General features: G+C 32.9%; 3 protein-coding genes across 15 annotated transcripts; 2 read left to right on the top strand and 1 right to left on the bottom strand.

Annotated features, from left to right (window-relative positions):
• Positions 1–43: 43 nt before the first annotated feature.
• Positions 44–1,838, top strand: LOC109533081 (tektin-2). The gene is made up of 6 exons (XM_019898297.2): positions 44–423; positions 473–664; positions 721–935; positions 994–1,237; positions 1,293–1,378; positions 1,435–1,838. Exons 1-6 carry the CDS (start codon positions 196–198, stop codon positions 1,748–1,750), a joined length of 1,281 nt encoding a protein of 426 aa, XP_019753856.1. The 5' UTR covers positions 44–195; the 3' UTR covers positions 1,751–1,838.
• LOC109533082 (zinc finger and BTB domain-containing protein 41) lies at positions 1,834–10,801 on the bottom strand. Of its 6 annotated transcripts, XR_002171483.2 has the most exons (5): positions 10,596–10,800; positions 7,700–8,065; positions 7,151–7,637; positions 5,678–5,759; positions 4,108–5,304 (listed from the first exon to the last, which is right to left on the bottom strand). XR_002171483.2 is itself a non-coding variant. In XM_019898303.2 (4 exons), the coding sequence occupies exons 2-4, from the start codon at positions 8,057–8,059 to the stop codon at positions 3,633–3,635; spliced, it is 1,080 nt and encodes a 359-aa protein (XP_019753862.2). In that variant the 5' UTR covers positions 8,060–8,065; positions 10,596–10,801; the 3' UTR covers positions 1,834–3,632. The 6 variants fall into 6 exon arrangements, 5 of the variants coding, with proteins under 5 accessions (XP_019753862.2, XP_019753858.1, XP_019753857.1 ...); XM_019898303.2 differs by lacking the exons at positions 4,108–5,304; positions 5,678–5,759 and adding an exon at positions 1,834–3,865 and having other exon boundaries at positions 10,596–10,801; XM_019898299.2 differs by lacking the exon at positions 5,678–5,759 and having other exon boundaries at positions 10,567–10,800.
• On the top strand, positions 9,580–27,865 carry LOC109533080 (protein nervous wreck). Of its 8 annotated transcripts, none has more exons than XM_048667896.1 (21): positions 12,001–12,201; positions 16,746–16,889; positions 17,344–17,429; positions 17,529–17,673; positions 18,217–18,353; positions 19,284–19,442; positions 19,504–19,589; positions 19,652–19,800; positions 19,889–20,062; positions 20,118–20,324; positions 20,382–20,529; positions 20,750–20,925; positions 21,017–21,280; positions 21,337–21,529; positions 21,591–21,766; positions 21,892–22,069; positions 24,077–24,111; positions 24,241–24,472; positions 24,525–24,722; positions 24,773–24,951; positions 25,097–27,865. In XM_048667896.1, exons 1-20 carry the CDS (start codon positions 12,136–12,138, stop codon positions 24,937–24,939), a joined length of 3,120 nt encoding a protein of 1,039 aa, XP_048523853.1. In that variant the 5' UTR covers positions 12,001–12,135; the 3' UTR covers positions 24,940–24,951; positions 25,097–27,865. The 8 variants fall into 8 exon arrangements, with proteins under 8 accessions (XP_048523850.1, XP_048523853.1, XP_048523849.1 ...); XM_048667897.1 differs by lacking the exon at positions 12,001–12,201 and adding an exon at positions 13,459–13,631; XM_048667893.1 differs by lacking the exon at positions 12,001–12,201 and adding an exon at positions 9,580–9,924 and having other exon boundaries at positions 20,118–20,529.
• The last annotated feature ends 92 nt before the right edge of the window (positions 27,866–27,957 follow it).

Below are 27,957 nucleotides of genomic sequence, written 5' to 3'. Positions count from 1 at the left end.
ACCCGTAAACGATTGGTAACTTAGGTAACTCCCACACTCGTAAAAGTTTTGTCAATTCAATAGTTTACACTCAAAACGTCGCGTGCCTGAATCTCTGGCAATCACCTTATTTCGCTCTGTATTAACTTAATTCTTCCTTTTTATTACAAAATTCAATTGCCACTTAAAACTTGGCAAATTTTAGTTTAATTCGTTATGTCTGTGGTAACTTATGAAAAACCATTGCCCCATATCGGGCTTTCGGATTGGTTTGCAAAACAGTGGGAAATCCAGCAAACCAATAATGCTCGCCAGACGGACGCGTTCAACTTAAGACACGAATCAAGACAATTGAGAAATGAAACCAACATCAAAACAGAATGGGATACTTACCACAACAATGTCAGATTAGCTGACCGGGTTACGGAATTGGATAGATGGAAGGTAAGCTATCTGCTCTAATACGAAGAGATTTCTCCAAGGAATCCTCTAGGAAGTTTTAGAATCTTGTCTTCAAAGAATCGACAAGGAGGTTGGGCTTTTGAAGGACGAGAAGTATGAAACTGAAAAGGAAATTGACTCTTTAGGAATACCTCTTGGGGTCATTTCCGAATGTATATCCATGAGGGACAATAGGCTGGGATCTGAGTTGACCTACGATGAAGGAGATACTGAACTGAAAAAGGTAAGAGATAAAAGCAATACAAGTTCAATGCAGCCATTCTCTTTATGGAATTGAAGGAATTATGTGTAGTCGAGGGAGTAAAGAAAATGCTGATTGAGCGCTGCCAAGCCGCCTGGGAAAAAGTTAATAAGCTGAACGAAGTTCGGTTCAAACTTAATCTAGATATTAACGACAAACACGAGGCGATCGAAATTGATAAAGACCAACTGACTCTGGATAAAAATTGTGCGAACATTAGCTTTAAAACTGACCCGCTGCGTATTGTAAAAAAGTAAGTAGACTAACTAAATCCTGCTTGATTAGGACATATACTGAGTTTAATTTTCAAGTTCCCTGCCATATGAATCCTGGCTGGAGCACAGTCGATACGTGAAACTTCTAGCGGATGATGAACTGGCCGACACTCTTCGCCTGCGCGAAGCACTGTTTGTCGTCAGAGAACGATCTAAAAACGACATGCTAGCGCAGCGAGATCGCGTGGATTTTATTCTGCGCAAAAGGATTTACCAGACGCAGAAAGCTCGAAACGAAATTGAATGGCAACAGCTAAAAATGCGAGAGGAAATGCAAAAGGCATTTTCAATCGACAATCTTCTTGAGTACTTAATTACTAAAGTGGTTATTTTAGGTTGCGAAAGAAATTACAACATTAGAAAACGCACTACAGGCGAAAACCGATGCCCTCAAATTAGCGGAAACTCGACTGGAAAATCGGTAGAAACATTTATGGGGAATATAAACGATTCCTACGCTACAGCATAATGTTTTAGATCGTATCGACCGGGATTCGAATTAGCCAGAGACGAGGCGGAACAGGGCTTAAAAGACGAAGTCCTGCAATTGAGGCAAACTAGACAAGATCTGCTGGATAAAATCAATTGCGCGAAAACTACATATAATGCACTGGAAGACCAACAAGTGCTCATTGATAGGGAGCTTGATAACAAAAATCAGTCTCTTATGACCGACATCCGGTGCTTAGATTTGAGAGCCAGACTTAAGCAGGGCAAGTTTGCGGATCCGGAGAGTCAGACAGATCGAAACATCCAATTAACCCGAATGGAAAATGAAATTCCCCCTACATAAATAATGGACATTAAATCAAAGAAAAAATTATCAAGTTATTCTTTGGAAATGTATCGTATCGGTAATGGTAAAATAAAAGTAAATTTAATACACATTTTTAATAAAACAGTCCCAATAATAAACGATAACAACTGAGCAATATAACATAAACATAATAATAATGAAATAAATATTATAACATAATATATACAACCACAAAGTATAAATTATTATCTAAAATTGAGCCAATCGATTAATATAAATGTTTTTAAATCACTAGATTCAGTTTAGCTATTTACCATTGAATTACACGTTATTCGAGTATAGAAAAAATATCAGAAACTTAGGCTCTAATCTCAAATACGTTGCAATGTGAGGTGCTTTTAATTAGTATATGGACATTGCACCAAGCTGCTTCTAAATTGGTATTAAATCAAATTACAGCCTAAGAGACAATTTTCATGCAATCAAAATAAACTATATTTTTGTTTAATTTCTGGCGGTTATTTTATAGAACAAGGCTTTAGGTTGAGTATTAATAAGAACCACTGTATAAATCAGCAAGGAATCATCTTTTGATATTTCTTTATCAATATCAAGATTCTCCTGAATGATTATAACACCTATACAAGATAATTTGTAAATATTGGTCGGGCATGTAATTCTAGATTTCTTGGGTCAATGGGAAACTTGATATACTTATTTTTAATTCTCCATCTCTTCCAAGCTTCCTTTCGAACTACTATAGTAAATTCCCATTTTTCAGACCAGTCATTTTTATGTTATTTTTGCTTCAACATTTTATTTGCTCGAAAATGATACAAAGCAAACAAGTATAGAAATAATTGATTTTTAAAAGAATTTTCCAACAAAATCCAAAGAAACTTCAAGCAATACACATATTTAGCGCATTTCTCAAAGCAATTTATAAGAATTCCTCAAATTATTCAGACCCTAAACTGTGTATATTCATAAAAATATCCTTGATATTTTCACCAATTAAGTGCACCTTTACATTTTCAATCAATATTTCTGAATCGCCTTATATACCTTGGAAAACCACCAAAATTGATTACCTACGCATAGTAAAATTATTTATTAAAATATCAACGATAGTTAATGGCTTTTGTTCCTTTATAGCAAATATCTTCAGATCCTTTATGGATCATCAATACCTGAAATAGCCTAATAAAAAATATAGACAACTTTTTTAAAATGCACTAACAATGTAAATCGGCAAAAATAGTAAACAATAAATAAAATAAAGGTACCATATTATGTACTATAATTCTCCTAGCGGTTTTTTACATTTGAGTTCTTTTTAGGTTTACTTGTAATAAATAGTCAAAAGCGTCAATAAGTTACAGATATTGGTCCCTTATTACGTCGTTAATAAATTGATTTTTTGTCTAGACGTGAATATTGAATTTTAGATGTACAACAATAAGCCAAATTCTGAGTACGTCTTGAGTACCAATTATACTCATTTTGGTTTTAAAATAATTGAAATTAAAATTTTGCTTTTTAGAAGTTAACTTAAAATTCACTAATTTTGAGGAAATAATAAACTACAAATTACAATATCATAAATATCACTAAACGTTCCTTGTCAGTGTAAAATTTGTAAATTAAATACATGAATATAATTTAGCTGCACTAAGAAAGAGACAAGTAAAATCTTATATTGTAAAGACTAAAAGTATAACCAGAGTATAAAGTTATTAAAATATCATGTCATAAATACTGCAACAACTGGGGCTGTTGAAGCAAGAAACATACGTTTTAATATATTATTGGTTCTAAGTTGAAGTAATTTTTTTATCAGTTAAATTTTAGATAAATATACCATACGTTATTTTGCCTGAATGGACGCACACGAGTTTAAATAGCCGCGCAAATATTGTTACATAACAATGCCAGTACCTTCAGTTTGTTGCTTACGATGGTGGTATAAATGCACTCGAAGACAACTCTGATTCCTCATAGTTTTACCACAGACTTGACAGTCCAGATCTGTGGAGTTCGACTCATGTTTATCCCTAATATGGACCTTCAGGTTGTACCGGTTGACAAATTTTCTGCAACAATGCGGGCAAAAAACGTGTTCCTTAGCATCAATCGCATATAGAAAAGAATCTGAAATAAGTTAGCATTACATTGTCGGGCAATTTGTCAATAAAACCATTGTTACCTTATTTTATAATTGAAGTGAATAATAATGAACGATTACGTTTCTCCTTTAAATAACAATATCGATGAAAGAGGAGCAAGACAAATTAATGCAAATAGCTGATCAAATAAAGTAAAATCTTATAAATATGGCCGAAACTGTCCAAGAATGTATGCGTTAAATCTGATTCAAAAAGAAACCACCAATATTACTGTTATATCTTTGTATTAAGGCACATCAGTTTCACAATTTTATTGATAATGACAAAGTAATAACAGTTCTTAAAAGTAATTCAAACAAATAATTAACATTAACATATTTTTGCATCAAAACACTATAATGATGTGTATCATATAAGTTGATTGTATTGAAATTAATAGACAATCTTATTAATCTAATGTTTCGATTTTTATTTAATCTAAATTAAATCAAATCATAAGTTGATTCTACGACCAGACCATGATGTAAGTGTCTCATATAACAAGAAATAACAAAATAAAAAAGTGTATGTGATTCTTCCAAAATGCTTTGAAGCTGCTGATCGAATCGGCAAATTGGAATTGAATTGTGCAATAAGATAAATATAATAATACAAACTTGTATCAAACCGGACGCTTAGATTACTGACTAGTTTTGATATTAAAAATGGCACACTCTAGCTAACTATATTTGGCGCTGATTTTACGATCTTAAAATTGTTCTAGATCAATAGACAATAATTATTTCGCTTTAAATATAATATAATAATAAAAAATATTAAATTCGAGTACATAATAATACCTAATTAGTATTAAGGCAAAGAGTAAGACACTAAATGGCTCGTGAAAAAACAGTTTTGCCTAAATAACACAGGCTGAATTCTTGTGAAGTCTGATTATGTGTAATTTTATTTTATTTTTGGATACTTTAACTCAACTGAAAAGTATCTTGCTTCTTAATACGCACATTAATCAGGAATACTCAAATGAAAAAAATACTAAATTATCATCATTAAATGTCAAATAGTAGAAAATCGTCTAAATATCTGTTAAAGTAATCTTACTTTAACAGAGATTTAGTATCTTACTTTCACTTCAAAGTAACATAGTCCAAAGATTCATAAAATACGGCGACGTGCAACGATGTTAAAGCAAATAATTCATTAAAAATCAAGCTTTAACTTCAAATTTATATGACGAATCATTCATATTTGTGAAATGAAATTTGGATATGTGCTTTCGAAGACTTTCCATATTCTTGTAAAGTTGCTCACAAATCGAACATTTAAAAGGCCCAGCATCCGATCCGTGTATGTTTTTCTCATGAGTTCGAAGATGATCTCGCCTCGTAAACTTTTTCATGCATTTTTCACATTGATATACATGTTTGAATGCGTTGGTTGTTCGAGATTCTCCCTTGCTGGTACCTATAAAATAATGATAGTTTCTTAAAATAAAACGATAATTCGTGACGAAATGAGCGCCACGTTGGTTTATCAAGTCCTTCAAAAGTTGAAGTCAATATTCTGTTTGTCTGACTTTAATTTCATATAATTTTTCATCCCTTACACTACTAAGACAACTGAGATTAATATCCACCAAGTGCGTGAAAAAACCCACTGAAATTTCAGCAATTCTACTAATAATATCAATTACCAAAACTATCTAACAGAAAAACCAAGATGTGATAATTAAAAAGTTTATTAAAATTTGCGATACAATGTGGGAACGGATTGCACGTCGTTAAATATGGTACTCAAATAATACGACCCTGGTCTTATATATTGAGGTTCTACTTACACATTTATAGGCGTGATTTAATAACAAATCAGCATAAAAAATTTCACATGCCATTAATTGGGTTATCCTAGTCTTCAACTTGCTGCAAATAGTTGAAAATACTGCAGTTAGCATGTTATTAAAATATTAGTGTGCTACAAAACGCTACTTACCATGCAAAAACAAATTCAACAAGGATCGAGTTGCAAATCAACAAAAAAAACTGCTCACATTTACGATACCATTATTGACCAAAATTAATAAGCGCAAATAAAAAATTATAAACTTGTGCGAGGAACGTTTTAGAACATAGAACAAGCAAAATAAATATAATATCAGAAAGCAAACATTAGCGAAATTTTAAAAATCAATTAGTTAAGAACGCATTTCAAATTACAGGCCGAGATATTGCTTTTATTACGTATTTGGAGCGCAATGGAATAACAAAAATTAAATCAAGCATTTTGTTATTACAGTAAATTTGACATAGCATCAGCTATCATTTCCACGGCCCTAAAGCTGAATTGGAGGAGCATAATAAATAATAAAATACGACAAAGAGCCAAATAGAATAGCATAAAATTTCAACATGCAATGGCTAAATCTCGGGAATGAATAAATATACGGACATTTTCGGAAGCCGTTTGTATAATAAGTAAAAATAATATGTAACTCTCAGCCAGCCTTTATAAATGTTACTCACTCGCAATATCTAACTGCACATTTTCTCAGGCAGTTATCGGATGCATATTTGGAATAATACTGTCATCGTGTATTTACTATTTAAGGACTGAAAATTGCTTTTGTATGAAATATATAATAAAAGAGTCTACAAAATTTAACTGATTTTGGTATATAAATTAGCTTTTATCTTTCGGCACAATCCTATGTATGAAATTCAAAAGGACCATGAAATAACTGCAGATAAACAAGTCTAAATTGCCCTATTCACAGATACTTAAGTCCTCACACTGAAAGGGTTGAATACAGTTTCGAATCATATTAAACAAATAACTAGCCAAAGGCAGTTTAAAAATTTAAAAAATGTTGATGCGCTAACTTTTGATCAACACCTGATTGATCCCGATTAGCAGTTTCTGTTGTGTTTAATTGAATTTATGAGCCGTGAGTGAGTGTAAATAAATGTAGCCAATGAAATCCTTTAAATTATCTGCCTGTATAGGTTATTGTTAGTCATCAAACTAGTCATTTAGTAAAATTACTGCAAAATACTAACAAATCTGATGAATACATTGTAGTACAAGTAAATTAACAATAAACAGCCATGCATTCAATAGGTTAAACAAAATACACAATAAATAAATGCGGTCAGAAACAGGATATTTAATTTAACAAGATGGTCCAGATGTAATACAATAATTATCTGATTTGAGTAAAATGAAAAAAGACATTTGAAGTTGTGATGAACATGTCGATATAACTTTTAATGAAACTATCTAGACCACCCTTAAAATATCTGGATTTTTCACTTACCTTGATCTGCAGTGTTTTGATCTGAGCAATTTGACGCACCAGCTTCCTGTGCTGCACCAGATGCATACAATAAATTTCCTTTCCATATATTCGCACTGTTTTTGGAATAATCTTTGGCTTCTTCGCTGTCGTCAATGACTGGTTTTATGTCTCTTTGAGTCGTAGTTAGATCACAGCTCTTGTATTCAGTGTTAGATTTAGGTGTATCACAATCGACATTTGTTACTGGCTTTGAGGCACTATATTCGCTAGAATACGACTCTGAACATTTTGATCGTTTGGAGCGATTTGGCGAGATAGACTTGGCATGCCTCTTAGGAAAATTTAATGGTAGTGGGGAAGTCTGAGGCGGTGGCGGGGTTTTTTGTAAATATAATTGAGGAATATCGGTATCCGTAGTTGTTTCAATCAATTGATTGTACATTTCGTTGACATCGTCAATTTCACTGCTTGCTTTCTGCTCTTTTTGTGAACCCGAATCTTCAGTCTGAAAATTAACAGTACATTTTAAACATCTAAATATCATGAATGGCTCTTCAATGGACTTACTGAATCCTCGCCCGTCAAGCCCTTAACTTGCAGCACTTCGGCGGTTCTCAAAAACGACGGCAAATTGTCTTTTAGAATACTGACTTCTCCCATATACATAAATTGTAGTATATACTTCATGTTATCATGTCCAACATCTTTTAATATCACAATAGGATGCTTGCATGGATTTTTCATAAACATTTCTTTGAAATACGGACTACATATTGAAAGGACAACTTTGTGTGCTTGTAAAAAGTGACCATCAACGGCCAAAGTGACATCAACCATCTCAGCCTGCTGTAAAAGGCCATGAAATCCTGACTTTAGATTGTAGTGAAAGTTGTTCCATCTTAGTGAAAATTGTTCAGTTGTTGCCATTTTTGCCTGTAACAAAAAAGTACAATCAATCACAAACGTTCAATATCATTGGTGCACCATGTATTTATTTAATACCTTAGTAAAAATAAAATGGCTAAACCCTATCAAAAGCAGACTTTTTTGTAGCAGATAACATCAATATCAATATGAAATGAGGTTGTAGATTTTTAACTTTAATCAGTCATTACTTAATTATATTGTTTCTTAAGCAAGTTATTGCTTCTCGATAATACATACGGTTTGAAAGTATTGGGGTTTTTCGCTATAGTGGTATACAGTATGGTCCAGTTTCTAGATCAAAGCTTTAGAGACTACAAGTGAATCGGAAAATAATATGACTTTGCTTGTTAACTTATTTGCAGAATGCTTTAGGCTTCTTTCAGGGTGTTAGAACATAAATGTATTTTAAAAAACTGGATTTATCTGAATAAAATGTTGTAATCATTCAGGTAAGTATGCATTCTAATAAAAAGTAAATAATACGTTTTCGTTTTGATTCTGGCATTTGTGTTAAGCGTAACCTAATGCTTTTAAAGAATTTATTGGTATGGAATTGTTTGTTCATAAAATGCAAATCAATTTCGTATTCATCATTAAATTTGGAAAGAAGAAAAATGTCCTTTTTCCATTTTTCTCTACGACGCAGCCGGTGCGAGTGAAAAAAACAAAAACAACTTATAAAACATGAAATTAAAATTTCCAGTAGTCATTATTTCATTAATTTATTTGCTTATTATTATATTTTTCAGCTTAAGGATTATTTTTTGCTTGTCTTGTTCCGAAAATTGTCAAATAATTCTAACAGTGAATTGAAATTGTTTAATATTCAACTCATAGAAATGGTGGCAAAAAATAATTCGATTTAATCTAAATTTTGAAACCTAAAGTAAATGACATAAGTAAACTACAAAAAAAACACCGATAATAAATAAGATACATATAAAGCTGCTGATACAAAAACACTGAAAGGTGGTAGATACTCGTAAATTTCCCCATCATACAGGGTTTCTCATATAAGCATTGGGTCAACATACATCAACATTGGGTTTTTAAATAACACACCCACATTTTCTTTTTATTTCTGAATTCTGCATTAAATTTCCTATCATTTGTTAACCCATAATCGACCGTGGCTATTGAAATGGGTATTTTGAAATTAAATTTCTCAGAAACACTAACAGATAGCAACCTGTTTCTGTCTTTGGATTTTAGAGACATAAATTTATTTTCCTATCTTCAACATTTCGTTAGCTGTTCAGATGAATTTTCAACAAATTACCAAATTACTAATTAGAAAAAACGAAAACCAAAATGTCCAAGATGTTATATAGGTATAAAACATATTCGCATCAAAATACGCAAAATAAATTAAAATAAAAAACAATTTTGGATAACTAAGCATTTAGTACTTAACTAATTAGGAATATAATTTCTTCCAATTATTTGCCTGCTGGACATAATAACTTTTACGTTTAATTTTAAATATTCCTGTAAATTCATCATTAGAACATTCTTTGGTTTAGAGCAGCTACGCAGCACATAGTTGGATAAGTGTATAAAAACTAGGCTTTCCGAATAAATTGTTAATCATCGATAACTTAGTTATACTATTTTAAACAATATGTGACGTAGGTATAATGTTCAAAACTAGAATTTAAGATCATTAGGAATTGCTTAATAGGCTTTTAAATTACTAGTTCAGAAAGCTCCATGATATATTTTAATAATTTGCATGTTTAGTGAGATGCAATGGTGGAAATGTCGATGGCTATCTCATGTTTAGTATTTCACGTATTGCAATTGCTATAAGTATGTAGATAAAAATGTTCCAGGGTTGATTTATGGGGACGTGGAATCTTATATCTGTAAGTAAATAATATTAACAGCATTAACATGAAACATGTATTGGCTTGGTCATTGGAATTTGTCGACATAATTTGAAGTCGAAGGTTCATATTATTATTATGTTTAATTGTAAACTAGAAATTTTCGATTAGCTGTAATCTATGAAACATTGTAAACAAAGTACTATACATACATATATTTTAAGTAGTTTCTATAAGTAGTGGAACCTTACCTGAAAAAATCAAATGTTCTTAATAAAGGGAATTAACTATTACTGTTTGTCTGCAGGAAGTACTTAATTATGAACCAATAAAAATTGCATTGAGTCGAATTATTTAATTAATACTGTTGAATAAGCAATCGCGAGCTATATTCATTCTAATTGGTTTTTACAGCGTACTGAAACCAATTATCGTGTTTTGTTACTGTTACGAAATGCATCAGAACCCATAATTTCGCTTGTTATCAAAAGTCCAAAAATAACCACTTATTTTAATTTTTCTCTTAACATTGATAAATCTGTGCGAATTGCTGTATTGCACATTTAAAGCACAATTACCTTACAATTTGCATTATTTAACTAAATATGCATGACAATCAGAAAGTAGCTACGCTGCTAACATTTATTTTTGGATCTTGATGTGGCCATCAGCTAAACTAACCTAAAAATATTGCGCTCTTGCTTGCTCACCCTTGCAAATTTTCACTATCCGAATTTTAGGCACCGTTGCGAATAAGCAATTTTGAAAATAAGAACTACCCGAATTAATAGAAGTCCAGCTTTACATAACACTAACAATATAGATAGAATAGTAAACAAAGTGCTAAAGCTACTTCACGACAACAACCCTAATTAGCCATTTCCGGGCCAATCCGGGCATCCGGGAATAATCGTGATTGACGGCTGCTAGCCTTGTTGCCAAGTCTATACCCCAATTAATCAAAAAACTTTCAATTATGGTCAAAATATAGCCAAAGGGATACTGTTGTCGGCAAAGGGACGAGTATCAACTAATAGCTCGCATTGTAGCCTAAATAAACTTTGAGAATTACCATGAAATGAGTGATTTGAGTTCAATATTACTCTCCAGCAATTTCGTGTACTACATTGTGGTTTCACAGGGTTTGTGAAACAGGTGTTTGTTTCACAGGGTTTGAACGTACATAAAACGTTTGGATTATCGGTTGCCTTGCAGCTGGTCCTAAAAATCTCTGTTCGAGTTGTACATTCTTTAAATGCGATATTTTATGGCTCAGAATTATCAGTCTTAGCGGCAACAAGCATGGTCACATGTGCGCCTTGGGTCAACTGTGCAGGATGGCTGAAAATTCGACAGGCCCGTCTTCACTTAGTTGGCAACTTAATAATTTATTTTATTTCAACATTTTTTGGATTATTAATATTTTCTTCAAAATTGATTTGCATTTTAATATTATAAATGTAAGCTGATTAAGTGGAAATTTGTCTTTCTAATTTAGCCAGTTAATAAAATAACGAACAAAATAGAATAAAATTAAAAATAATTAATGTTAAGAAACAATTAAATTGTGCCTAAGTGGTACGCAATGTTTAAGTTTTTTATTATACCTGTATAGGTTCGAAGAGGTCGTAGAGTACTATTCATATCGTATTGATTAATATATTTATTATATATCGATTAATATATTTGTTGCATTTGCATTTGGTTTGTATTGTACTTTAACGCTCGTGCCAAGCCATATAAACATGTATTTATGATTTTGATATAACTTTTTTTCTTTCCAACTTACTGGTACATCAGATTCTCCCATTAGAACATTACATTTATCCGTTCAACTCAGTTTTTCACTTCGCTTGTGGAAATCCAAAGGAGTATTGTAGTAGGAATTTTTGAAGAAAGACTTTTCAAATATTTATGTTTATTTTAGTTGGGCTCTAAAGTTCAGAAGCTGAGTAGCTGTTCTTTGTATTTCAAATAAAACCGGTAAATGACAAAAATATACAAACACTTTACCATGTGTGCTAATAAACTATTCCTAGAGAATCATCAATATTTTATATCATTGTGTCTCAATATTGAGTAGTTTTGGAAAGATCTGAAAAACTGTCAATTAAATGTCAATGTCAAATTGACAGAAAAAGAACCTGATTTACGATGACATTTGACAAAATTTGTTCATGTATGTAGTTTAGATCACACGTCTAACTAAATCATCGAATTTCTGCAAGTTCTCTGAATTTCAACTGAATTATGATTGAATACCACAAAACTCGAAAATTGTCCCAAAAGTTCCAAGGATCAAAGTACACAAAGAAGGTAAATTTGACTGTTCCGTTTCTATTTGCATCGTATTCAGTACGAGTAAATTCAAATGCAAATATTCGAGCAAATCTGATTTTTTTTAGAATTTTCTAAACCGCAGGCTGAGTTATGGCGGTTGGAGTACGTAATGATGAGAACTTATAACTGGATTTTCAGTAACTCATAACTTGTTTTTGGAGCTCAATAGGAATCATTTTTTGTGCGCTGTTATTACTTTTCGGAGTGATTATACATATTTTCTATTAGCAAGTGGTTTGGATGTTTTCGGTTAAGATAAACTATTGAAATTTTACTTGAACGCGACATTTTCAATTTTTTTCAACAGATAATTGTGCATACAATACACAAATTATTTAGTCATTTGACAGACAAAGTATTTATTTAATTGCATCTATTGAGGAAAGAGCATATTTTGTTTATTGGGCATAATCTACAAAAAAATAAAACTGATTTGTGCCGCTTTAAATTTCTACGTATTATTGAAACCGCGTGTTCGTTGAACTATTTTTTCTCAAAAATGAACCGATATAAAATAAGACTACTTATAATTTAAGTGAAATTGATGAATTTTTAGCTAAATTTTAATTTTTTTGTCTCACGTACAGGCTGAAAAGTTATTAATGAGTAGCGCAGCAATTGAAACATGTATAATTCGTCATAAAAGAACCATCGAAATTTCTAAGTTTCTAATCCGAATATTGCCAGAATAATGACAAAAAATATAAACTTACTACTTTTGCTTTAACACCTTATATCTTCGAAAATATAAACTTTCTTATAAGGCCAGCAATAGTCACCATAGTATTTCCAGTTTCTGAATTTCGCATAGTTAATGAATCATTTTGAATATCTCTAGTTGAGAACTTGTAATTTAATATCTTAGTATCCAGTATAATTATTTTGAAATTTTGCTCATTACAATCAGTAAGAAATAAGGAAATTACTACGTTAAGAATGAGGAAGATTTGGGATAAACCTTAGAGTGACCCCTATAAGTAGCGGCTAAGAGTCAGCGGGCCGGAAAAGAGGTCTTTTGTGGCTTAAGTTCATTATAGACTCCTCAATATTTGCTTGAGTCGAATGTTGCCCTCAAATCTGTATCACTGTGTGCACTGCCCCAAATCCAGAGTCGCGGGCAGACATCCCACCCCATAAAGTGTGCCGAAAAAGTCGATAGCCTTCTGCCCCAGGAAGTTCGCGCCGACTCTTGGCCGCCCCAAATCTGCCGCCTCCATATCAGCAAGCGGCAATCGATACCATGTTCTAAACTGTGTTCTGATCAGTGAGAGGTTCTGTTCATCGGACTGGTGTGGTATCGGTTCGGGTTCCTGCTGTGCGATTGGGTTGAGTGTGCATGAAACCAACTTCTTCAGGTGCTGTGCTCATTGCTGCACCAGGCCAACATGCAGCCTCCTCCGAGGAAGGTGGGGATTTTGCTCTCATGCCTTTTCATTTGCGTTCCACTTTTGCACTTTGTCAAGCACACAATATCAACCAATGGCTAATGTTTGAAAGCTCAGATTGAACACTCAGCCGGAAAACAGAGAACTTTTCCACTGCCCGCTCACCTACTCTCTCAAAACGTGCACTTCGTTTTTAAGTGCTCGATTTGCCCTAGTTGGGTTAAAGTTGTTGAAATTTTCGTGGACATTTACGTAATATCTCATTTCAATTCAAACCTATCACTTTTCTTCTGCTGAGGTTTTTTTAACCTTTTCAAAATTTCTGAAATTTTCTTCAATCTTAATAATTCAAGCAGAAATTAGTTGCAATATCTAGAACGAAAATCAATGACTTAAACAATTGGATACTATTGCAGAACATTGGAATTTATCAAAATAAGTTAAAATTTTAAAGCATTGTTACAATATTTATTCTCGTAAGTAATCATCAACCGTTTATTACATTGCCTGGTCTGCTTATCGAAAATGATAAACTAGATAAAAGTCTTACTGATACTTATTTTCTTTGATTCTAATAAATCAAAAAGAAACTAATTACAATTTCTTAAATAAAAATTCATTAGAAATTAATTAATTTTTACAAAAAGGAGACTATTGTGAAAACTTGGATTTACTTAACTCAAGATAAAAGCCTTGTACGCCACATGTATTTATGCAAAGGCTTATGACAAATATTAAAACAATATTTTATCATCTAGTCATATAGTTTTGCAAAACAGACAGCAATCTTCGACTAAATTTAGCATTTTCTATAAGAATATATTAGAGCTATTCAATATATAATTCTATTCAATTTAAAATTTGCCGTCCATAAATCGTCTCTCACCCAATTTGACTTTCCACCAATTTTCATCAGAGCACATATTTGTTTTTCAGTTGTTTTACAGAGTTTTACAAAATTTTTAGTATTCAATTCAAGAACAAATTCCTGAGGAGATTTAAAAATGAAAATTATGAAAATCAAAATTTGTTCAGGAAACGTTCTCGGTACTTTCCTCCTAAAAGGAGATTTTCCTATATGAAAAGAAAAATAATCCGCTTCAATTATGTAATAATTCAAAAATATTTATTGAAAAAAACTCTTTTTGACTTTCCGAGAGCTAAAACTCAAGAGTCACGAGTTTTAAAACGTATATATTGAAAGTACTTTACTAAATTGATAAAAATATTATAAGCACACTGTTTAGTTATTTTGACTTCATGCTACTAATAATAATAAAAAGCACTTTTAATAGTTGAAAAACCAAAATTAGTTAGTTCGGACTTTGGTTGAAGTGCAATTTTTTTAGTCATAATATACAAATTCTGTAAAACTGTGACAAAAAACTTCTTGTCACTATTTTACCGATTTTAAAACTGCAATTAATTTAATTTAAACTAATTTACGAAAAAATACTCCATTGTTCACTTTTAAATATACACGGACATTAACTTAAGCTTTGCAGTGAAGTAAAAAAACTACTAATCTCAGCAACTTAATTTCAAGTACGATGTAAATAATTATTTATTGAAGAACGTAATTTCCTATATGTGACATGAGATTGTATCTGCTTTAGGTATGCCAAAGTCTATAAAACCACAATTTTTACGACTTTCCCAGTAACTCAATTTTAAGCTAAAAAGCGTTATGAAACGGATAGGTTGGATAATGCGGACTTAATAAATTTTTACAGAAACTAATTATCTAATTTGACCTTCAGGTTGATTTATACCTGATTAGTGGCTCATGGCACGTACAAGATTGCAAATTTTGAAACCCACATTTTCAAAGATATCCCAATAATAACTTGACGAAACTTTTAGCGCCGCTAAAATCTCAAATATTTTATGTATTTATGTTAATCAGTTAATTTGAATAGTATTTTTACTATACCATAATAGTTTTCAGCATTATAGTCATTATGCTTCTTACGTTCTGTTATATTAAATATGTACTACAAGTTAAGGATCGGTATTTTCCTCACAGCCTGCTTTAAATATTTTTCAATAAAAAAAATATCATTCAGTTCGATAACTGAATGATATTGTTTGCATAAAGAGTCTTTTTGCATAAAGCTCAAAATTTGTTTAAGAAATTAGATACAAAATACCAACAACAGTGTTTTGTGAGCATTTAATTAACAAGTTGAAAACGGAACTAGGTACAATTTCAATGTATTTGAAAGTTTTACACATAAGGACAATTTTTTACATATAAATGTTCCCCTTATTACCAAAAAAACTTTTTATTGTATTGATTATTCAGAAATATGGATCACGTGGTTCTATAATATATTTTTACTGTTTTTCATATAGGTATTCTAAATGAAGCGCAAAACCTTTTATTTTATATGTAAGATGCATGATTTTCGATTCTATTTTCGGTAGACTTTATAAAATGTCTATGGAACTAAACAGACATTCAATGGTATAAATAAAATATGTTTCGGTTAATAAACATATTGAGGAGCAATAAAGGATGAAATAAACTATTAACGGTCAATACTGTTAGGAGATTTTAAGGAAATTTCACTCATTTTGTAGCAGATTCGAATATTTTACATTTTTTTGAAATATTATTTACATTATTGAAACTGATGAAAGTCTTGCCAAATTTATTACAACACATTTTTTTAAGTTGATCATGAGAACATAATTTGTTTAAAAATATGAAACAAAATTTACAACTGAAAACAAGTTTGCAGAATGTAAACCAAGCAAAAATAGGAAGTTTTTATACAATTTTCTGATCAGTTAGGGAACTTTTCTGCGTATATTTTAAAACCTAAAATCAAGTTTCATATGGCCATGAATTAATGAAAAACTTAAACAACATTTTAGCTGGATTTCGGCTTCTGAAAACAATTTCTGGCGGATTCTGGGCCTAAATTACTGCCAAAATGTTACAAGAAAAGAGAAACAGAACTTTTAATCCATCCATTAATCATTTTTTCTTGCTTTAATGTCGTCCGTCAATCAATGCCGAATTTCATAATTTCTTCAAAAATGGGAAAAACGAATGCGCTGAACATTAATCTGAACTTTTAAGAGTTAAAAGTTTAAGAAGAAGATTATTAAAATGTGGCAATTTTCCAGGGGAACTATGCGAAATTCTTAAAAAACCTCCACTCGGAGCAGATCAACAAGCTGTGCATGAAGAACCAGCACGAGTGTGACCTTTTGGAAGATATTCGAACATTTACGCTTAAAAGGTCAGCGATAGAGAAATCCTATTCTGAGGTAAGACCATGATTCTTGCGGAATTTTATTTCAGATGATTCTCAGGCGTATTAATGTTTCACTTACACTTTTCCCAGAAAATAACTGTTTTCCTTTTTATTATTTCTTGGGCAGCAAGTTGACTAATAATCTTGTTTTTTACTGCAAATAAATAATTTAAAAATATCGATCTTACTTTCTACTTGTACATGTAATTATCTAGAAAAGGTACTGAAAACTTACAATTTATACATAGAAATAAGTCAATAATATGTAACTAGGGTTCGTTCAATAAGAAGGCGGTTTCAGTATTGTTGCTAGAGAAAAATCATTAATTTGCACACACACCCACAAGATTTGAAAATATATCTAAATTATTTAGTTAAGGTTGAAACATTTGCGATTTCTTGGAAAAAGCTGGTAGTTGGGCATTAGCCGTCTTAGTATTACTTCATCAATTATTATGTTCTTCTAGGCACTACTAAAAATATCATCTGCCTACCTAAATAAGAAAATTCCCAATATTCCAGACATAAAGTTAGAAGGCGGTGAGGAAAAATGGTAAGTGGGTATTTGCGCACTGAATGAAGTGAGTTAAAGTATTCGATTAAATTAAAAATTTGTATAATCGGCAAGCAAACATAAGTGAAAATGTTTAAGGAATATGTGGAGTGTATGGAGGACTGTTTTGGAAGAGAATGAAAAGTTAGCCAGAGCTCGGCTAGCCGCGGTAGAAGTATTTCAGCAACAGATCGCCGATGACGCCAAGGTCCTTCGATCCCACAAAGTTCAAATGGCGAAAAAGGTAACAAAACACGTTAATACTAAGAACAAAACGTGTTCAACAATGAATGGAAGTTAAGGGTAGAAAATGTCAATGTTCCATACACTCGCTACTTCTCGAAAGCTCGCGCTTTTCAAAGCAACTATTCATTATTCATAATTCTAACTCATTGTTCAATTTGCAAGCGCTACTCCTCGGTTTGGCGTTTTCTTGACTCGGAACAATGTGTATAGATAATAATCTGACTAAAAGTCATTTATCACCTGCTATTCCCTTTAATAGCTTAGTAACGTTCTCATCTACATAAAACATGAGACTTTCTATCAATATTAAGAAGTAATAGCTTTCGAGGTCATTGCTGGAAAATGATAAGTTTAATAGAATATTATCTAGACGTTTTGCAAGCACAAACCCCTACATCTTCAGAAGTAAGCTCGAGTCCCTCTAACAAATCAAGTCCCAAATTATCCCGTAAAATCATCTTTGGGAACAATATTTAATAAATAGCTCTAAATATTTATTTTAATGTTTTAATAGAGTTTTTTTCAATTTCGATACTTTTAGGTAGTGGATCACTTATCATTGGTTCATAAAGAGCTTCAAGCTTGCGTTCAGGACGTGGACAAAACTAAGAAACTTTACTTTGATGAAGAGCACACGGCTCACGACGTCCGGGATAAAGCTAGAGATATCGAGGAAAAGTAAGTTGTTTTTTAAAAATTGAATTCAAACAAATTGTCTGAAAGTGTTGCAAGTGATGAAACTATATACCTACTAAAAATGCCTTCATTGTTTAATAGTGCTATAAACGTTAAAAAATAAACTAATTTTATTGCGTAGTCACATTTGGAATATTTTTCTTTAAACATTATCAAACATTTTATTAAATAAATTAATTTTTGTTTTCAGGTGAATTTAGGTAACATTAAATAATGTATTTCGAAGACAAGTTTATTTCAGTCTTGACTTGACAACGGGTTTTTAAAGATTCAGAAAAGTTTAAAAGCGAATGCCAAGAAATTCAGTAAACTGCACTCGAAGTTAGATTTTATAGAATTCGAGACAGAATAAAGAAAGTTTCGTTGCAAACTTTATCTACTTCCGAATAAATGCATTCGGTTCGTTTGAAATGTTATTCTCGTCGTCGATTTTAAAGTTATATAAAAAAAGTAGCTTTCAGTCGATTGTAGTAAGTTTGAATATTGATATTCATTTCGTGTTGGAATATAAAGCAACGAATTTATGTTTAGCTTCGATTCAAATAAATACTTTAAAAATAGTCTAGTTTCAGCAGATGAAACCTGCAGGCATTAAAACTTTCCAGGGGATATGAAGCGATGTTTTCCAATTAAAACTGTTGCGCTCTTAACTTTTGCCGATTTGGTCGATGTTATTTTCATAAAAGCAGCTACCGGTTGAGTTTCAAACCGTATTCTCAATCTGGAATATTAACTGCAAAATGGCAGGTTAAAACCAATAGTTAGTCGAGTCAGATAATCACCACCCAGGTGCGCGTTTTATGCAAAAGAATTATCCTCATTGGTTATTGGCTAGAATTGGCCAGAAGTGTGTTTGGGACGCAATTTTCCTTTCTCGAAAAAAACTGTTTTTAATACATATCTGTAATTCAGGTTGAAGAAAAAGAAAGGTTCATTCTTCCAGTCCATTACTTCACTTCAGAAGAATAGCCAAAAGTTTTCCAGCAAAAGAGACCAATTAGAAGAAAAATCTACAGGTGCCCGAAACGATTATCTTCTTTGCCTGGCCGCAGCAAATGCCCATCAAACAAGGTCTTTTTATTATCAATTTTGTAACGCAAAAACAGAAAAACATATTTTTGGGCTTTTGCAGATATTTTGTCACTGACTTGCAACTTGGTATGAACGCAATGGAAAGCGGCGTGTACGATAAGGTGGCGGAATATTTAACTTTAATGGGTAAACAAATTTTTCTTCAATACCTTATATTATTAGATTCCAGTAACAAACTTATTATCCAGGTAGGACTGAACTCCTCACATGTAAAGCAATGGAAAATTCGTTTTCGACTATTCGTGATCAAGCCAAACAACTGACCAGAGAGTACAACTTGCAATGCTGTTATCTGTACTATCCTGTATTGAAACAACACATTCAGTATGACTTTGAGGTGAATATTTTCTTTTCAAATTGCTATTAGATAAATTTTCCTTTTACAGTGTATACAAAGTACAGAGTTTACAAATTCTATTTTACAGCCATGCGACATGGACCCAGTGGATCACATAACTGTAGACCACGATTCGGCGGCAGCAACTTTGAGCAAGGAAGCAAGGCGTTGGGCAACTAAAATTGCAAGAGAAAATAACAATATTAAAGAAAATATCAGAAAACTGCAGACATACAACGCAATGAGAGAAGCTGGACAAAAGGTGACCAACTTTTATTTGTAGGGTTTAACGCCAAGTACCTGGAGATTTGTTGTAGACTGATCCAAATGATCCCAATGGGCCTGATCTAGAAACAAAAATTGAGGAAGCAAAGCAATGCATTCGAAGAGCGGAAACAGCAAAAGTGAAAGCTGAAGCTAGAATAGAATATCTGAGGGAAGGAGGAGTGAATGTTGAAGACTGGCTGCAGGAAGCTGAGTCCTTAAATGTACAGGATATACAAAGATCTGCAAGTTCACTTTCGGTAATAGAAGTCTACATTTTAGACCATTGGTTAAAATGTACTTTTTGTCTATTGCAGGATCATCCCAGCTCGGATTCGTTTTACGACAGCGACTTTGCAGAGGGAGAACAAGTGACGGCACCAATAGAATCTGTGAAACAGGAGAAGGAGCCTGAAGAGTTACAGCAGGAGCAGCTTGAGAGTCAAGAGGTGGATGGTGAGTGGGGTAGGCAACGATTTCCTACAACATTCACGTTTAAATCACGTATTGTGAAATGAAAATCGTTGCACTATTTTTATACATGTATCATTTTTTTAAGTTAATCAATAGTCTTCTTTTTGTTCGTATACTGCTTAAAAGACAACTTATGTTGCCTTCCCTTTAACACACTTTTAAACGTTTACTGTTGAATGCATCTTATACTTGATTATTTTTCGATTTTTAGCTGTATTGGAACAAGAGAGGCAACGAATTGAGCAGCTAACCGCCGGTTGGGACGATCCCACACAAGTTGATTGGGGAGCTGAAGAAGAAGCAATGGGAAAAACCGAAGATTTTCAATTGGGTTCGCCACCACCTAGTGGACCGCTTTTAAGATGTACAGCCCTTTATTCTTATACGGTAAGTGGGCGGAAGCAAGTTCAGTTTTTAAAGAAATTACATTTGGATGCTGCTTAAGTAAAGAAGTTAAAGGAGTAACTGATTCTTTTAGGCACAAAACCCGGATGAACTCACAATCGTTGAAAATGAACAATTGGAAGTTGTGGGTGAAGGAGATGGTGATGGATGGCTGAGGGCTAGAAACTACCGAGGAGAGGAAGGCTATGTGCCTCATAATTATTTAGATATTGAGCGAGAACAGTCTGCAACTACTCCTGGCCTACAGGCTCAGATTTCGTTTTCATCTGTCGATTACACGATCGATAATGAGGAAGAAAATCAGCCTCAAACTGAAACTACCCAATCTCCAGAACAAGTAGCTGCTAAAATGCACTTGAATTCAGCATTTTAAACATATGTATGCTGTTTTAGATTTCTGTAATTTCCATGCCGATCCAGAAAACTATGAGTGGCAGCGATGCTCCAACGTCATACTGCATAGCTTTATACGACTACGATGGAGAAGGAGGTGAAGAATTGACATTTGAAGAAGGACAAATCATTAAAGTTCTAAGCAAATGTGCTCATAGTATTGATGATGGTTGGTGGCAAGGCGAGCTAGAAGGTATGCGCCTGAAATTGTCCCAATGGGGAACTAATTGCTGGGAATTTAAATATTTTTAAAGGAAGAATAGGAAACTTTCCTTCGCTCGTAGTAGAAGAATGTGATGAATTTGGGGAACCTCTGACGAACCAGTGGGATGAAACGCCTCCTCAATCCGCCCCTCCAGTTTTCACTCCTCCAGATATTCCGAATTTTCTGAAGGAGCCGGCTGAAGACTTTCCCGAGCCCCCATCATCCGTAAGTCGTTCACAAAATTTTGTATTTTGCAAGTCTATATTTTTTGCCTCTTAAATTACATGCACAATTTTTTGTAAAAAAAATTTGATTCCTGGATTTTATATTACAAAGTATTATTTTAAAAGGTTGAACAACCATCACAGCCGGCTCCAGTTCTAAACGAGGAAACGGAGATAGAAAATGATATAATTAGAAAGTCACCGCAGTCGGATGCGAATTTTAATTCATTTTCTATTGAACTGACTCGAACGCAGCACCATCAGTATGATACACAATTTGAAGACGATTCAAATGCAGTTCCCAGTAAGTTATGTAGAATTATTTTCGGTTTATTTAGTTTATATACTTTCATTGAGCATCCAATGTTAGTTCTATAAAAAAAATTAAAACTCCATAAAATCTTGAATATACACCCATTCCATATAGGCATGGGTAACTCAGTGACTTCAGGAGTTGGCGCAGTGATGCCGAAATGGCTCGGTGCGCCAACACAATAACTCACCGCTGCAGTTGCGTTGCAGTCAAATGTGGTGACTCTTTTTTTGTTAGGTGTTAAAATTGAAACCACGGGCTTCGTGAAGTTTTAATCCGCTCCTGGGTTAAATGCTAAGCGTAATTAAAAGTGCGGCACAGTGAGTCGCTATAAATAATAACGAAAAACTCAGAGACAAAAATTATTTACAAGTTCAGAGTTGTGCGTTCAGTAAAGAAGAGTGCGCTCTAAATGTCGTCAAAATTTCTTCAAACTCAAAAATTCTTGTATTGAATACTGGAACCCAAATTTCCATATCTAAAGCGGTTCTTTAGCGAAAAGCAGATGAGCTTGACGTAAAAATACAAAGCCGCCCATAATATGCCCAAAGTTTCAAAAGTAACTGCGAAAGGACCAATAGCTGAATCGATACCAAATCCAGTTGTCAGTTGATGAACTTGCGAGTAAAAGTTCTACATATACATGGCAACAACGGGAAATAATTGCTTATGAAAGCTTGAGCATATCGAAAGCTGCGTAGTGCTAACTGGAAAGAGTGAAAAAATGTGTTTAGTACAGCAGGAAATCTATCCAAAGCGAAACTTATTTGAAATCAGTAAAGCAAAGAGAGATAGATGTAAAGAATCCATAAAAATTCAGTTGTTGGTGGAAAACTAAACGCAGTTCAAGCTAAAAGATTTATAAATTAGATCATTCTGAACGGATTTCTGCAAGCTGGCGCCCTATGCTCCATTATCTACTCACTGATCCCCAAGGACTTAACACAGTACATACAATCAAAATCCACTTGCAGATTTTGCAGAACTTGAAAATTTTAATCCTGCACTTGGCAGGTAGGATTGTGGCCTTTTCAATGATTTCATATTTTCCATTTAAGAACGCGATCCACACGACCCAAAGAACTATCAACCAATTTCGTCCACTGTCTGTAGCAAAGTGAATATTTATACAACTTTTAGAAAAAACTACAAAGTAATTTGCTTTTTCGCCTTTCGTTTACTCATTGCTTTTCTTGGCAGTTCGATTTCATTTTTTTTATTGTTGATATTTTTGTAGAAAGTACCGGCTCGCACGGTAATCTTTCCAGGGACAAATTTCACGTTCCAACTTAACGAAAGGCAACAATAACTAAACGAAATACGTTTCCAAACGCCAATCTTTCACTAATTTAATTTTAAATTTAGAGTCATTTATACTATTTGTCTTAATTTCATTCGACTGCAGTGATTAATGTACAACGCCAAAACTAAAATTAATATCGGAATTAATTTTGAACAAGAAACACTTTCGGCATCAGCAGAGCTGCCATGAGCTTTTGAAATAGACAAGTGCAGATTTCGAATTGCGCTAACGTCAGGCACCCCCAGGACCGGTTTCGAGCCTATTAGCTCTCATCAGCTGGGTTCAGCCTGAAATTAGCGATTCCGAATCGTGCATTTTATAATGCCAATGTATTCATATCGGCGTGGAATAACTAACTAGTTCCCCTGACAGAGAATATTTTTCCCAATTTTTTTTTTGAAAATTTACAGTTTTTGACAACTTTACGCATCGGCTAAATGTTGAGCGTAACTCAAACTGCGGCGTAGTGAGACGCGATGAGGTATAACTCATTTGCGCAAAGAGCGGCAACTACTGAAAATCCTACACAACATAGAGTTACCCATGCGAAATTCCAAAATATCAAAAATATTGATATTTAAATTACGCTTCAAATTTACATCTTCCATCTGATTCTAAAATACCCCCCATTAATTACATCTGCATCGATGGGCTCTGTTTAATGTTATTTATTTCCTTTTATTGCTTTCGTTTAGCAATTGGAATTCCAAGTCTCGAGATCAGTGATGAGGTATGTTCTTCTCAGATCCACTAAGTTTTTGTCATAGATTAATAAATACGTTCTCTACATCATCCCACATCGTTATTCATTTAAACGATAATTTCATTTAAGTAATTAAAATTTGCTTGTCTAATGTAGAATGGAAAAGAAATTGCTCAACCCAATGATAAAGGTGGCGATGACTTTAGCCTGGGTGTTGCTCAAATTGTAATCACAGCAGCGACACCCATGATGGAAGAGCCAGAACAGCCGTTTCCTCCTCCCGAGGAGGATGTGGTTATTGTAAATCATCAGAATGACGTGATAGAAGAAGAAACAGAGGAAGATTTTGAAACTGAAGATGACAACGAGCGACATGTCCAAATTATATGTAAGAGAAATTACTAAAGAGATATCATTGAGCCTGAATTCCCATTCTTAAGGTTCATACGATAGGCGGATCGACACCATAGAGGACAGTCCAGAGGCGATAATTGAAGAAGCTGATGATAGCGAAAAAAAAATTGATGTAGCTTTGAATAGAGAATGTGATATAGAAGTAGAAGAAGTAGAAGAACCTGAGCCAACCGCAGATTCAGGGTCTGGACAGCTTGTAATTAGTAGCAGTACGGGGAGTGATGGTAGGTGCGTCTGATGAACTTGTAGCAAAGTATTGTTTATTTTTTTAAAGGCGAAACAACAGGGCCCAGCACGGCAGAAAATTCCGTAAGCCAAGCCCCAATGCCTGCTGATTCCGACCCCCCAAAGCAAGTAGTAGGCGGTAGAGCGAGTATACCAGATGAGTTAGAACCTCACCAACTAGCAAGGCTGCAAGACCTAAAGGAGTCTAATGCCTAAACATCGTTTCAGGTTTGCAATTATTTCTTAGGTCCTTAGTTTCTTTATTTTTTGTCTGAGATAACTTCTATTTCTAACTATACCCATTTCCATTGACTGATCAAGCCGCACTATATTGAATACTTTGCTGAAAAGTATTTTTTACTGTTTTTTTTAGGTGAAGAGTCATTTTCTTAGAGAAGTGTTTGGAACAAAGAAGACTAAACTCTAAGAATCGCTTGGAAAGCAAATATTGTTAAATGCTGCTATGAACGATGCGTGAAATATAGATGGTTTTGATAGAAATTTGACTGACCTAAATAAGCTTCGAATGCGCAGATTGTTTAGTGTTAATGTCCAAATAAGTTTATTATTTGTGACTGTCTTGAACATTTCAGTGTTAAACTTTTTAACATCAATATTTTGTTTTCGTCTTGAACAATTCTTTTAATCGGCAATCAGCGGCGTAGTAACGCAGTTAATTTGTAATATAAACTTTATTAAGTTCGGAAATCTGATTGTTAAATTGTTGGTACCTACCTGCTAAAGCTGTTTTAATAAAAATATGTTTTGGGCGAAGTTCATTCCTGAAATAAAAGTAATTAACAAATTATAAAATTATATTACAAAAACGACTCTAATCACACTGCATATAAACTAATGCGCGTTAATGTTTGTACCTAATTTGTTACACTTATTTGTTGTTAGATGTTTTTATATGATTACAACTTATATTAAGCTTATCGACAAAACGCTGTTGATAAAAATAATTCGAGCTTTATCTTAGTTTCCTCAACGATTAGAATATATATTCTAGCATTGAAAAGCAGGCACTACGAGACAAGAATATTTTTTTGTATACTGAGCGTTTCAAAAGGCATATGCCGAAATTCGCATTAATCCATCATTTTAAAATTAAGTCAAAAGTGGTTACAACTGTAGGCCCGTCTAAAACTCTTGTCTTTATTCAAGTGAAAACTAGTTTTTACGCATTTACTCTACAGATAATTAAAACTGTAAGGTAAAGCATATGTGGACTTGAATTTATAAGAACCAATCACTCTATTTTAAGTTGATTAAGTCAAGGTGTTTTGAAACATTGGATATGTATGTATTATTTAAAACTCTTACGCTTATGTAAATGAAGTACCTTATTAAGGTAAATTCATCATCACTTATGTAATATAAAGGTTTCTGTTTGGCAAAATGTTCATCTAGCTAAAGAACAAATCTTCAGCGCGTGTGCACACTGAAGATCTTTAAAGCTTGAATGTGTGGAGAATGTGAATATTTTATAGAAAATCGTTTTTAAATTTTAAACACTTTACATATTCATCAAGCATAACAACGAGTAAAACTAGCCAGGCCACAAAGAAAAAATATTTTTGTCTTTAATCTTAGTACTTTCCTTTAATTGTTACTACGTAAATCTTGCCCCGTAATTATATATTCAAATAGTTACCTAAATTTGTATTATTTAGTTGTTCACATTGTAGTTTACTAGGGCAAAGAAGGAGATAAGTAGTTTTGAACGTCTCGATATGAAAATACGTTTTATACTGTTAGAGTATATAAAGTATACCAAATAACGGACAATGGATTTAAAAAAAGTCAATATTACAATATTGTTATGCGTTATATGAAACGCATCTCACTTCTAAGGTGTTTATTCCGAACGAAAGTCTTGGTGTATTTTTGGACTTTGTTTTTTTAACACCTCCATATTTGTATTTTCTATAAACTTTTCTGAGTCATTGTAGTTCCATCAACGTCTTAAGTAGTCAGTTGTCCCCATAATAACTTTTAAAAAAGCAATAAATATTTATTGCCTGTTTTCACTAAATACGAATTGGCTAGGTGATGTTAAAGCGAATCAAAGAGTGATCCCTTAGTAAATAACTTTGTAGTAGAACCCGGATTTCAAATAATAATTTTAGTGCTAGAAGTTCAAACTTGAAATTTCTTCTGTGTTACTTTGTAATTTAAGCAATAATGTTTTCATGTTTTCTATTAATAGGTATTCTATAGTAATATGTCTGGCCCTGTAGTTAATGTTTATATGATGGTAACGTAATAGCATGGCTATTGCTAACGCACTATATAAATTTCCGTAGATAATGGCAATTTATTTTGATTTGTGTGTTTAATTACTGTATATCAATCACAGTATATTTTATAGACATATTTGTGTAAATTTTACCTACTGATATTGTGGGTCTGCGTTCAATTTTTGCCTAAAACCTTTCAAATAAAGTGTCACCTTTATTAAATCGCGGAAATGTTGTACAAACTCATACGGAAGACTAAAAAGAATACTTATAATTGATTATATTACCTGTCTTCTTTCAGCGGTGCCTTCTTATTAAAAATCCCAGTTCGTCTTTGAAAACTTTTTTTATATTGTACATGTTCCTAATTGCTAACTGATAGTAAGCACACTATGATACAAGCAATCTTGTTGCTACTTTACTTATTGTTATACGTTATTATTTACATATTTTACACTAAAAGCGAAGTTCAACATTTGAGTGTTTTTGGTTAACCAGAACCGTGGTGGGTGGACATTTGCTTGTTTTGGTGTATTGAACAAAATAAGTTTCTTTCAATCTCTCTCTTTCCAAAACAGCTTTTTACAGGATATCAGAAAACATCCTCTTGTATCTATATGTATCATATAGATGTATATAAAGGTAAGACGTTTACGCTAACAAATATAAAATAAATACAATCACATGTCGATGAATGGGCCTTTAAGCAATTGCATTAAAGTTTGGGATATTTGCCAAAAATTAGTGTGCGATTTAACAAACTCTCTAAAACATTAATCTGTTTTGGCAAGATCGAACTTAGCATACAACCCCCGTTTAGAATAGGTACCTAAGCTATATTTCTATATCTGATCCGTTCTGTGTATCATCAAAAATATAAAATACATCATTTACGTAGATTATTTTTTTATTTACATACCCTTAAAGTTCTATCCCGTACTAATGCAAATTGTTAAATTACATTTTGTTTTTACAAACACACATGACATTT

This window comes from Dendroctonus ponderosae, unplaced genomic scaffold (assembly GCF_020466585.1).
Source record: "Dendroctonus ponderosae isolate FM_Combo_2020 unplaced genomic scaffold, Dpon_F_20191213v2 Dpon_F_20191213_60, whole genome shotgun sequence".
Classification (NCBI taxonomy): Eukaryota; Metazoa; Arthropoda; class Insecta; order Coleoptera; family Curculionidae; genus Dendroctonus; species Dendroctonus ponderosae.
The sequence above is the reverse complement of the archived record's forward strand: the minus strand, read 5'-3'. Positions and strand labels throughout refer to the sequence as shown.